At 31.3% G+C, this 14,749-nt stretch overlaps 1 protein-coding gene across 1 annotated transcript; it reads right to left on the bottom strand.

The window, feature by feature from the left end:
• Positions 1-7,457: 7,457 nt before the first annotated feature.
• LOC139898164 (F-box/kelch-repeat protein At3g06240-like) lies at positions 7,458-8,646 on the bottom strand. The gene has a single exon (XM_071880881.1). The coding sequence runs from the start codon at positions 8,598-8,600 to the stop codon at positions 7,464-7,466; it is 1,137 nt and encodes a 378-aa protein (XP_071736982.1). The 5' UTR covers positions 8,601-8,646; the 3' UTR covers positions 7,458-7,463.
• Between the last annotated feature and the right edge of the window lie 6,103 nt (positions 8,647-14,749).

Here is a 14,749-nt window from a genome sequence, read left to right as displayed (position 1 = left end):
TATCGTCAGAATCAACAGCACCTGTAATATCACAAACTCTGTCAGTTCAAGAATCATTGTGGACATCATTACGAATCAACAACAAATATATTGTATCAACGAGTTATAAAGTATTAACTCATTTCCAATCGAAAGATTTATATGTATATTTTATATGTATAAATTTTTAAACCATAATAAATCTTCCCGTACTAAGCTATTATGTGTGAATCTTAACTACTCAGTTAATTCATATTACAAATATGCAATGATGTACGTCCTTCGTTCGCAACTTAACCATCGTTAATTACAATCTCTGTCTCAATTCAATAAAAATCCAATTCATAATAAATCAAGTGTATTATTCGAATATATGTTTGATTTTACACTTTCATCATCGATGTACTCGAAACTTTTCAAATAACATCATTCGTACCTTGCGAAGTTCACAAGAATTTCACGAAAACCAACAAATAACAAAGTAATGATTCATAATTTCAATATTATTGAAGAAATACTTATGCAATTTATAAAGTTTTAGGGATTACTCAATTCTAGTTCCAACCATAAAACAAATGAGTTTAATTTAATATTAACTCATTAAATCTATATTACATCTAAAGAAAATATACACATATATTTTCATAAAGACTGTAATAAACTTCTTTTGTACAAAATATTAATTAACGGGTAGGTAATACCCGAGAGATATATAAATTCACAATTAATATATTACATTTTTTGAAACTGATTCAGCAATCATCAACTATACTCCCTACTTTCACAACAATATCCATTCTTTCATATAAATCAAAACAATCATACTCATTCAAATTCAATTACATATTCTGATTTTGAAATCGCATAATTCAATTTCAAAATATAACCAGTATCATCACTCTTAGATTCCTATATCTTTCAAAGCTATACTTTGACTTCAAAACTGTGTTAGAACATCATATGTATTAACGATTACAATATGTGCTCAAACCCTTCGAAATTCCTGAAGACACTTCAACTAAGGAACAATCGAGATGATGATCCAACCACATGTTACCCACAGTTATACACCTAAAAAACTCTCAAATCCCAAGTCATAGTTCGACACGTATCCGTGTTAGACCCTTTGGCATTTACTAGCTAAAATAACTTTTCAATTCCGTTTCAAAATAGATAGTTTTGTCACATCTCCAGCAAGTCAACTTCGACTTCTCAATCAAAACAGTCTTATTATAACCTCAATAGATACGTTGCCCTTTCGCCAACGTTACCGGGGAATCGTTTATATTCACCACATTAGCAATAAACTTACCAACAACTTCACTGATCTTTAACTTTCAAAAAAAAAAATCATTATAATTATCGAAACCCTATCATATACTCATTCGTACCTTATAACAAGAATTGCCATACCAATTATTGAGAATCAGCAATCAGTATTTTGAAACCACGCAGCATGTCTACATCAACAATTACATATACACACAACGTCTACCTCCAAGACTTACATTCTTTGAATGAGAAATTTCTGAAAAACACCCTAAACTGCGAACCAGTTCTCGAAATTTAGAAAAATGCTGATGAAGCAGCAAAAACAGTAAAAAGTTTGATGATAAAGGATAGTATATTGGCAAAGCTCAGAAAAAGAGAAGCTTTGGAACTGGAAAACGGATTGAGCAAAGTATGAAGGAGGCTGTGGACAAATCACAAAGGCTGAACCTGCCTTCAAAGAATCCAAATGATTCAGTACTTGCTGAAGTCATTAACGAATACCTTGCTCCTGACTCTAAATCCCTGCGGATAATATCCTTCATCATCCTCTGATATTAGACATTCTAAGATATCATCGTATCTTTCATTATAAATATCATCCATACTTCTGAAGATATTTTTATAATTATTCTTATCTGAAATCATTTACCTCTTCGCGCTATCTGTATTATATCATAAAAAGAAACTATTTTAGTTTCTAAATTCTGAAACATTCGAGTTTAAAATAGGAATATTCTTGAAGAAGTGTTGGGAGCTGAAGCATGAGTTAGTATAATATAATGACACTTGATCAACGTGATTATATTACAGTAATTCATGCTGAGTTTCTAAATGGAACATGATGATTCACAGATCATAACGTCATCATGTGCTATGTTACACGACTCTTGTATTCTCTTTGATCTCTAAATATCAAGAAAATATTTCTTGATGATTCGGCCTTTTCCGAGGTATTCTGGTAATTTGACAAGTCAAGATCGTGGCATTACAATTTCCTTCCTAGAACATTAACAATGTTCATTCCGAAATTTATATCTGCGAATTCTGGACCATTACAAGCGGTGCTTAATCGCAAGACGAAGAAACGAAAGGACAAAGCTCCGAACTAGAAATGGGAGTATAAATCATAGCAAATAGAAGAGAGCATTAACTGTGGATGACAATGATTATAGAAGAAGCAAGGACTTTGAAATATAAGGGAAGATATAAAACCCAACAACAACCCAGAAATCACAAACCGTATATATCAATGCATATAGCAATATAAAGACACAGGAGAACTAAAAACACTATAAAACCAAGAGTATAGTAGAAGTAAATAGATTCTTCCGGAGGCAGATGAAAAAGAAGAGCGACGGATATGAAAGTGAGGAGTATATCATGAATCAGCACTGGATGAAGCATATTGACAAATACTTTAAAATATGAGTTGAGAAGGTGTGAGTTGTAAGAAAACAAATGAGGTAGATTTATAGTGAAATATCCGACAGAGAAATCAAAATAGATTATCGCATTAATTCGAAGAGGATCATAATTTCCTTAATCGCCGAATAATCAAATCCAATATAGATTACAAAGATTTTCTTTTCGAAGATCAATCGTGATGACGTTAAAAGATACAACGAATCACTATTATCTTATTTCATTCATTTACGATAACTTCACTCACACCATTCGAGTAATCGAATTATTTTATCCATTCTTCTTGAACATGATAAAACTCTATAATCGTTATAATAACATTCTCATTGTTAGTCATGACGACCTTTATCAAATTTCGGGGACGAAATTTCTTTAACGGGTAGGTACTGTGACGACCCGAAAATTTCCGACCAAATTTAAACTTTCATCTTTATATTATTCTGACACGATAAGCAAAGTTTGTTAAGTTAAATCTCAAGAATTTTAAACTGTGTTCATACATTCATTATAACCTCGACCAAATTCTGACGATTCACGAACCGTTATATATGAATAGATATGTTATGTATATATATATATATATATATATATATATATATATATATTATAACTTGAGAATATTAATAAAGTATTAAACGTATAATACTTTACACGAACGTATTTGTTTCAATATGATTTTCCACGAAATTAAAAAAATATATATTAAATGATTGAATTATCAGAAACATTGAATTATGATTACAAGTCTCTGTTGAGAGGTCCACTATGATTTGAGAAAATTTATTCCTCTTAACGATATTCAGAATAATTTGTAAAGCTATTTATAAATAAAAATAAAAAGTGTCATTTACGAAAGTTAGACAAAAGTTAGTGGAGAATTGGTTTCCATAATATTCTATTAATCTATTTTCAAACGTACAAAGACGTTTTCAGTTTAAAAAGAACTTTATTATTAAAACGTATATAGCTTTTATAAATATCTAGAATCACTTTTGACAACTCATTACTTAACCAGTATAATAAATATAACGATATTTATATTTTATTTCATTAAATATATATAACGATTTAAATTAATATTATATATATTTATACGCATATTATACATACATAGTTTTTATACTTTTACTATACTTTAACTATACCTTTACTTTACTTTTACTTTTACTTTTACTTTACTTTTACTTTTACTTTACTTTAACTTTAATAATTCACTTTAATAATTCATACTTTAATAATTCACTTTAATAATTCATACTTTAATAATTCACTTTAATAATTCACTTTAATAATTCATACTTTAATAATTCACTTTAATAATTCATACTTTAATAATTCACTTTAATAATTCATACTTTAATAATTCACTTTAATAATTCAAAAATCTATTATAAATAGAATTCAATAGGTTTCATTATTTCATAGAAACTTGAAAATATATTTCTCTAAACTCTATCAATCGATTTATGTATATATATATATATATATATATATATATATATATATATATATATATATATATATATATATATATATTGCTCTGTATTATTTCAATATATTATTAGTATACATAAAATATTACGACGGAGTGCTGTCCGAGTGATTTCAAAATAGTTTTTTTGAATGAGTCGAAGCTAAGGAAATTATGGGTTATAGCTATGGAGGTGATGGGTATGGTTCATGGGTATGCTCGTGAGGTCAATCTAGTGTTTATCATCTCCGTTGCGTCTACGTACTTTCCTGCAATATTGAATCTCAATATTGATACGTTCGTGAATCCGAGGCCAACCTTGCACTTGTTAAATGACGTTATATGTATTTTTGCTACGAAATACAGTATTGTGAGTTTCATTTGCTCCCTTTTATATATATTTTTGGGACTGAGAATACATGCGCTGTTTTTATAAATGTTTTACGAAATAGGCACAAGTACTAAAACTAATTCTACGTGGGTTTAAACCAGAAATATACCCTTAGCTTAGTAACATTAAACTACTTGTCTATGTACGGTAGGCGCGAATCCTAAAGATAGGTCTATTGGGCCTGACAAACCCCATCCTGACTATGGGATGCTTTAGTACTTCGAGGTTATTTTAAACACACCTGATCTGGTGTACTTCAGAGGGTAAAACATGAACGTTAAGGCTTGTTACCGGGTGCCTACAACTTATAGAATACTTTTATACACTTGCGAGCGTACATATATTTATAAACGGAAATCTTGTGGTCTATTAATATATTGAAATGATTGTTATGATAAACCTATGAACTCACCAACCTTTTGGTTGACACTTTAAAGCATGTTTATTCTCAGGTATTAAAGAAATCTTCCGATGTGCATTAGCTCATTTTAAGGATATTACTTGGAGTCATTCATGGCATATTTTGAAAGACGTTGCATTCGAGTTATTGAGTTCATCAAGATTATTATTAAGCCAATTATAGTTGGATGTATTATGAAATGGTGTGCATGCCGTCAACTTTCGTTGTAAAGAAAGTTTGTCTTTTAAAAACGAATGCAATATTTGTAAAATGTATCATATAGAGGTCAAATACCTCGCGATGTAATCAACTATTGTGAATCATTTATAATGTATATGAACGGGTCCTTTCATGAATGTTATTATTTAGGCGGGAAAACGATCATAAAAAATAACATTCAAGATAATATTGTTCGTGAAGAATATGAACGTTTTTTTTTCTTCATGTTTTGTGAAGTAAAATTTAGCCCGATTTAGAGTTTAGGGTTTAGGGTTTAGGGTTTGGTGTTTTGGGTTTATGGAATAAACCCAAAACCCAAAACCCTAAACCCTAAACCCTAAACCCTAAACTCTAAACCGTTCGTGTTAAAAATTCAATCTAAATCCTAAATCTAAACCCTAAATCTAAACCCTAAACCCTAATATCTAAACCCTATAAACCCTAATATCTAAACCCCAATAGCTAAAACCTCAATATACGCTCGAAAAACACGATAATTGTTATATATTACTTCTTCGAGCGTTTTCCCGCCAAAATAAAAACATTTATCAAAAAGTGTCTCTACGAAATGTTCATATTTTCATCTCATCTATAATGTTCGTGAACAAAGTTTTTTCAAAAAACGAAAAAAAAAAAAAAAGTTTTTGCTTCCCTCCGCTTCTCCCCGATTGGTTACTTCCCTCTTGATCCTACCACTATATATATATATATATATATATATATATATATATATATATATATATATATATATATATATATATATATTTTGAAAAATTATATGAATTTGATTTTGGCTTTTACATTTTTTTTTTTTTTTAATCTTTTTAGTATATGCAAAGTGTTTGATTGTTTGTCCAAGCCCTCAGTTCAAGAAAAGACTGGACAGGACACTTCTTAAAGCATATAAGAAAGACAAAACTTCAATGAATCCCTGAAGTTTCAAAAACATCATGTTTCAACCCTTAATTCTTATTTGATCAAGAGTAGCCTTAAGTTTGTATTTTTATCAAGAATAGCCCCTCTCACTAACGGACGTTTTATATCTAATCATGTGCCAAACATGCGAGTAATTTTATCTTTTTACCTTTCCATTCTCGTTTTCATCTTTATCTTCACCTTCACCTTCACCAAACCCCAAATTAACACCCATCACAACACCCAAATCACGGATGCTAAAGTTCTACTTGGAGGCAGTAGCTTCGACCCATTTACTTGTAAATGGGTCAATTAAGGTTATGTTTAACGTCAAATGGGTCAAAGGGGTGAACATATCACATGGTTAAAGGTCTTCTGCAGCATATTTTAATCACACGACCTCCTAACTTCTTATGTACGTATTACGTTCTTATTTAAATAGACAAAATATCTTTTTGCGGGTCGACTCAAACGAGACTGATCTGTTTTGACTTGTATCAAAACGACCCGTTTTAACACCTTTCCTTTTACCATTAAAATGCCATACTTTTTCCATATTCCAACTTCATGTGCGTCCTTTTTGCAAATTTAGACGTGATGTATTGTTACTTTACAGGTAATGTTAATATTTGGTTTCATTTGCATTTTAACGGGAAAAAAAACTAAGAACAGAAGCACAATCAGATTCTGAGTTACCTTCAGATAATTTGAACAGGGTTTGAAAATTTATCATCAAGTAAATAAATTCGTTGTTGTAAAACATCCGTTTTTCTCCTTGAACAGTGCTAGTTTAGCTCCGCCATCAGCTGATCGTTTTGGCACTTGGAAAACATGTTAAAAGAACCCTGCAAACTGTTCACCCTCACAAAATTAACTTCCTACAACGTGATGTTTTTTTTCATTCCTTCTTAATCTCGTTAGGATCAACTTAAAACTGAAATTTGATCAATATACTAATCAAAACCACTCTTTGTGGCAGCTGATTATTTATAATTATCTAAAACGCATAATCAGATTGCAAATCAGAAAGGCATGATATATGGTTTGCCATAACTCCCCTCTTCTTGGAAACAAGGTATAGATGTTATTGTGTGATTGGCTTTTTATCATTTATCTATGAATCTATGATTGGATCAATTGAAATTATATTGTATACCTAACTAGTAAAACGGGTCGGAAATCGCCCAAAATGTGTTTTGGGCCAACGAAAAGCATTTGGAAACATAAAACTTAAATGTATTGAGTATTGACCCATATCTATGAAATCATAATAGACCGTGTATAATTACAATGGAACAATGGAACAGTCTTTTTAAAAAGACCCTCATAAGATGCAAGATGCAATTAGTCAATTATAGTAATCAATTTATAGTTAAAAAAATAATCCTAACTAATCAACGAAACGACCAAATGATAATACTCACTGCTAATAAGCAAGTGAACCTAAAACATCGCATTTGCAGATTTTTCTCTTTATCTTCTTTGATTTCTTCTTTCTGTCTTCCAATCTCAAGAGGTGAAACCAAAGTCTCCACGTACTCTACGCACTGAAAACTAGAGTAACTATAGTTGTCACCTAACGATATCTTAAGCGTTTTATACGTGCTTTTTGAAATATCGTAGATAATTAGTTGCTCGGAGCGATTCAGCATAAGAATTCTTCCATCATCCATAATCTTAAGAATGCGGGAGTTAAAAGATTCTATAGAATCTAACATAAATGAATGTGTATTCATCCATGAACTCTCAATGTCATGTTCCTTCATCACCCACAACTCGAATCTCGATGAATTAGTGATCTTTTTGAGCAAACAAAGGCATCCATTTATTGTACCTAAACATTCAATGTTGCAAGTACATGGTAGGATTCTCTTAGAAAGGACCATATCTTTAACACTGAGGACAATCAACTCCTTATTGTAAGTACTTGTATTTGTATTAACCCAATACAGATATCCATTTACAAATGTACCCACCGGATATTGAAACAACCTAATGTCGTATATTTCTGTATTAAATGAGCTCCACGAATTCCTTCTGAAGTCATAGACGTCACAAATATCGGAAGAGAGTTTAAACCTAACAATTTTTAGATCATTCGGAGTAGCACCGTAGCCAAATCCGTATCCACAATTCCAATGATTCGGAGCAGGCGGACTTGGAAGTTTCTTGAACTCACCGGTAAAACGGTTGTATAAAACGAAAGCATTTACATTGACCATTACGACTAACCCATTAAACGATCCAATAACTTGAGCACACGTTTGTTTGAGACCTAATTGTTCTAGTGGACTAGAGCACTCGAATATCGAATAAGTGCGGTCATCAGTCGGTACATTTATGTCTATGAATTGTAAGGTTTTACCTAAAAAAAGAACGATGATTTTGCGAGATCTCAACTTCATAAAGTACGGGTCCATAAGCATGGATTGCCAATACTTGGATACGCACCGAAACCGTATCAATGGCTTTGGTGGAAGCCTAGCAAGTATGTTAACAACAATCTCATCAGGTAGACCGTCGGTAGCCATCACAAAACAAAACACGAATCAAGTGCGTCTTCAACAGGCACCTGGTGAAAACCTAACAATATGTCTACAAATTAAAAGCAAGTAATCGTAATAATTTATATAGTATCTTTGAAATCGAACTTGTTACATAATGTAAAGCAGATAACTACATGAATCACTCATGTTCACTAGAAAAACTACTGTTATGAATTCAGTTTTAGGACCGTAAATCAACATCACTAGCAACGTAAATTAGTCATCAGGTCAAACATATCACACTATAGTCATGGAAGCCCTAACATAATACGTTGTGAAATCAGATGATGATAATAAGAACAATCAAGCTAAAGGAATCAGATGTAAAATATATCTCAAAAGTATTTATTATTCATAAGCAATTGGATAAAATCAAATTCTGACAGTACAAACTCAATACATATACATAAAGGAATCAACAACCTAGAAACACTTACAGATCGTAGTGAATGGAGCTTGAAATTGAGCGGCGACGAATGAAGATATTGAATCGCTGTGGTTGAATGTGGTTTGCAAATCGTAGTGAAGAAATTGAGTGGCGGCAGAATGAAGAAATTGAGTCGCTGTGCTTGAAATTAGGGCTTGCAGTTAGGGTGAAATTGAGGCGACATGGCTTGAATACCGAATGAATCGTTGTGCTTTTGAATGTGTTTGAAGATACATGGCTGACTCAATCGCGCGCAGAGAGGAATTCGGGAATTCGTACTTTGACCATGTGCTGCATATGGAAATTAAAAAAAAAATTAATAATAATAATAATAATAATGTTGTGATATGGATGGATTCTTATTTTGTACACATGCAGATGAATAGAGATGATTGATAATCTTGCACAGTAAAATTATGAATTATTGATTACTATTTTACCTACTCTATAATTGAAGATGAAAACGAGTAATGTACAGTTAAGTTTTAGTATTATAAATGCTCACTCAATTGTAAGGATATGTACACCATTCTTCAATAAGAATTTACTCTCTTATTTCTTCTTTCACAAACATTGAAAATATATAACAAAGGTAGTTATAAGCCTACTGAATTATAACACGTTATCAGCACGAAGAGCTCCGTATAATCATGGTGATTCTTCTAGTTGCTCAATCACCACTTCCACCTCTCAAGATTTCTGCCAGCCACCGTCCTCCGCCGCTGAAACCGTCGGAAGATCCTGAAACCTCCGATGTGTCTTCTCACCAAGAAGTTATCAGCTTGGATTCTTCCATCGCTAAGTTATACTCATCAGGTATTACAAAAATTGTTGGCGTTATTTAATTTAAATTACTTTGAATTAATTAATTAACAAGAAAACCAAGACTTTACAACGATCATAAAATGAACCTGTTTTGAGAGGGATAGTTAAAAAAAGGAGAAATATTAAGATACATATACATATATTACTTACACATATATAAACTCACCTCGGGTATCACCTCCTAACCCCATCAATAACTCTTTCATCAAACACCAACTAAACACCACATTCTTTATCAAATGATCAACCCATGAATCACTTTACTATCATCAATCTTCATGAACACCCTCACCATCATTTGAGAACCATCTTCGACACCATAACCAAAATAACCAATAGCACCAAACCAAAACGTAACTGCTATTGCTTCCTGTTCTGTCTGGTCGATAACCACAACAATCCACAACCGTTTTTGTACGTGTTCTAGCCAGCTTCTATTGCAGCTTGTGAGGTTGCGTATTTTTTTTCCTCCTCTTCTAAACTTGCACAAACGATTTAAATATAAATATTGGGAGTACCTTTAAAACTTAATAAAGGCGAGTTACATTTTTTTTTCTTCGTGAAAGCAACAAAACGGTGGGGTTGATATACCCGTGATTTAAGGTGAGACAAATAAATAAAAGAAGGTGGTACCTACTTAAATAACTTAGTTAATCATACAAAGCCTTTTTTTTTTTATAAAGTGTCGGTAAGATTTTCTTAGTGGGTACTTACCTAATAATAAGGTATGATCGCTAGTGAAACTTAAAGCAAGGAAACTACCGACACAAATTAAATATGATGAAACTTAAATCAAGGAATTATATAGTAAAGTACAAGCACTTAACCCACTATGTTATACCACTGCAATTGGTACCCACACCCCACTATAAATTTTCTATTACCCAGTCAAATACTACCAATTCAAATAACGGGAACTAGCTAATTTAATTGAATAAAATAATAGATAACACTTGACTTATAAATCTACCATAGCCAGCTAGTGTTTAATTAATACTACTTATGATTAGGAACATCAAACGTTATATACCCGTGAACATTTATGTAGACACAACCGATTAATCCCAACATGAAGATGATCGTGGATATAATAGATAATATATAGATGATAATGAAACTGTGATATATAGATAATGATGATAGTGAAGCGTATTGATAATGATATTATGACGGGTATGATAATGATGGTGTATGATAGATGCATGATGAAAGTTATAATGATGTTTAACAGTAAAAAGGATGGGGCAAGATATCAAATTTTTATCTAATTAAAAAAAAAAGGAGAAGAGATAGCATTCAATAAAAAAAATATACGGAATAAAAAAAAATTTAATCAGTATAAACTAAAGTACATTAATGCACCAGTTTTCAAAGCTTAAAAATATTTTTTTTATTGTGCACATGGTTTAAGAGGGCTGTCCAAATTAAAAAAAAAAATTCACAAAATAAAATATTGATAAAACTTGAAACACATAAACCCATTTAACCATACATTTTTCAACAATAAGAAAACACATGAGCAAAGTATTGTTGCTTCGTGTGTGTGTTGATCGATCCCTCTTCGCAGTAGCCTTTGTCCTCATAATATATTCTGTATCATTGATTAAAGTTAGACCCACAAGTCCTTGATTAATTCCACTCTCAATTTCTTTTGCATATAATATAGGGTAAAGTGTAAAGACCTATGTATCGTAGATAATGGTAGCATACACACTATGATCAAATATAAGAAATATATCATTGATTTGAAACCAACTACAGGTATTATACATATTATATCAAATCCCGCAAACTTGATAAAAGAAACGGGAAAGGAAAAATTCATGTTACCAAATGGTACGAATTTTCTGATAAATAATACTTGTTTTCTCTCAAATCATAGAGAAATTTGTTAAATTTCTCTGATATATATCATAATGGATATGATTATCAAGTCAGTGACTACAGAAAATGAGAATTATTTAAGCATCACTGACAAGAATCATGTATTTGAAAAACTATTTGACTTGATTTCTGGATTACATTATACACATATAAATGTACTGAAGGATATATGATGAAAAGCGCAGCGCATATGATTAAAAGTGCATATGATAAAAAGCGCATATGATAAAAAGCGCATATGATAAAAAGCGCAGCGCATATGATTAAAAGCGCATATGATAAAAAATGCATATGATGAAAAGCGCAGCGCATATGATTAAAAGTGCATATGATTAAAAGCACATATGATAAAAAGCGCAGCGCATATGATTAAAAGCGCATATGATAAAAAGCGCATATGATGAAAAGCGCAACGCATATGATTAAAAGCGGATATGATAAAAAGCGCATATGATAAAAAATGCAGCGCATATGATTAAAAGCGCATATGGTGATTAATGAAAAGCACATATGGTGATTAATGAAAAGAATATTGAGAAAGAATCAACAATGTTTCTTGAAAGAATTCAAGGTTATATATATGGACCAATTCATCCATCATGTGGACCATTTTGATATTTCATGGTTCTAATAGACGCATCTAGCGGATGGTCTCATGTTTGTGTGTTATCAAGCCGTAATATGACATTTGCAAAGTTTCTTGCACAAATTATTAAATTGAGAACACATTATTCTGATTACACCATTAAAAGGATGAGACTTGATAATGCTGGTGAGTTAACATCTCAAGCATTTAATGATTATTATATGTCTACATGAATTGTTGTTGAACATCCAGTTGCTCATGTGCATACACAAAATTGGTTTAGCTAAATCAATAGATAAACGCTTGCAGCTAATAACTAGACAATTGGAAATGAGTACAAAACTCTCAATATTTATATGGGGACATGTAAATTTACATGATGCGACATTAATTCGCATTACATAAAGTGCAAGTCATAAATATTCTCCATTACCAACTTAATTTTGGTCGAGATCCAAATATTTTCCATCTTAGAACATTTGGTTGTGCAGTGTATTTTTAATTGTACCACCACGACAAATGATTCCTCAAAGAAGGATGAAAATATATGTTGAATATGAAACATCTTCAATCATAAGATATATTGAATCCATGACGGGTGATGTTTTTACAGCACATTTTGGTGATTGTCATTATAATGAAAATTTGTTCCCTATATTAAGGGGAGAAATAAAAAATAAAGAAAAAGATATTTCATGATGTGAACATAAATTAATGTATCTTGATCATCGCACAAAAGAATGCGAAAAGAAAGTTCAAAAATAATACATATGCAAGAACTTGCAAATAAATTACCTGATGTATTTACAGATACAAAAAAAAAGGAGTGACTAAGTCATATATACTAGCAGTAAATGCTTCAGCTAGAATTGAAATTCTAAAAGCTGGCAATAATATCAATCATGAGTCTTTGCCACGCTAGAAACGTGGAAGACCAATTGTTTCCAAAGATAAAAATCCTCGAAAAAAAAATCAGCTGATAATGAAGTAAAAGAAAGTGTTCAAGAAGAACCACAAATCAATATTCCTTCCGCAGAGGATATTGATAAATGTAAATACATAAATTGCAATAAATTATGAAATAATATGGAACCGAAATGGAATGACAAAATATTGATGAGAATTTTTCATATAATCTTACAATGACATCATGAATAAAGATGATGATCTGGAACCAATATCTGTCATTGCATGTCAAAATAGGCATGATTGGACTCAATGGATAGGAGCAATACGAGCTGAATTAGAATCGCTCAATAAAAGAAAAGTTTTCGGATCAATCGTTATCACTTTTAAAGATGTGAAACGTATGAGATAAAAAATGAATTTTTATCCGAAAAAGAAATGAGAAAAAAATGAAGTTACAAGATAAAGCTAGACTTATAACTTAAGATTTCTCTCAAAGACCATGAATGGATTATGAGAAAAACTTATTCACCTGTTATGGATGCAATTACTTTTAGATACTTAATCAGCCTAACAGTTTCTAAAATTTAGAAATGCATCTCATGGATGTTATTACTACTTATTTAAATGAATCACTTGATAGTGATATGTACATGAATATTCATGAAGGGTTTAAGATATCAGAAGCATCAAATGCAAAACACAAAGAAATGTACTCAATTAAATTACAAAGGTCTTTATATGGGTTGAAACAATCAGATCGCATATGGTATACCCGATTAAGTGATTACTTGATAAGAAAAGGGGTATACAAATAATCTTATTTGCACATGTGTTCTTATTAAGAAAACAATATCCGGATATGTGATTGTAAGTTGTTTATGTCAATGATCATACTATCATATGAACAAATAAAGAGATCAGTATTGACTTGGATTGCAAATTAAGCATATGCCTAATGGTTTACTTGTACATCAAACAACTTATACCAAAAAGATTTTAAAACATTTTTAAATACAAAACCATTAGTTGATATATCACTCAATATTGACACTGATCCATTTCATCCTCGTGAAGATCATAAAGATCTTTACAGATTAGAAGTTCCATATCTTAGTGCAATTGGGGTTATTATGTAAATTGTATAAGACCTGACATTTCTTTTGCAGTTAATTTGTTGACAAGGTTCAGCTCAACTCCTACCAAAAGACATTGGAATGAGATCAAACACATATTTTGATACCTTCGGGGAACTACCGGTTTATAATTATTTTATTCTAACAACTCGAAACAAGTTTTGTTTGGTTATACAGATGCAGATTATTTATCTGATCCACATAAAGCTAAATCTCAAACTGAATATGTATTCCTAAATAGAGGCACCGCAATATCATTGCGTTCTAAAAAACAAACACTTGTTGCAACATCATAAAATCATGCCAAAGTGATTGCATTACATGAAGCCACTCGGGAATGTTTTTGGTTGAGATCAATGACACAACTCAT

Source organism: Rutidosis leptorrhynchoides, chromosome 3 (assembly GCF_046630445.1).
Source record: "Rutidosis leptorrhynchoides isolate AG116_Rl617_1_P2 chromosome 3, CSIRO_AGI_Rlap_v1, whole genome shotgun sequence".
In the NCBI taxonomy this organism is placed as follows: domain Eukaryota; kingdom Viridiplantae; phylum Streptophyta; class Magnoliopsida; order Asterales; family Asteraceae; genus Rutidosis; species Rutidosis leptorrhynchoides.
The sequence above is the reverse complement of the archived record's forward strand: the minus strand, read 5'-3'. Positions and strand labels throughout refer to the sequence as shown.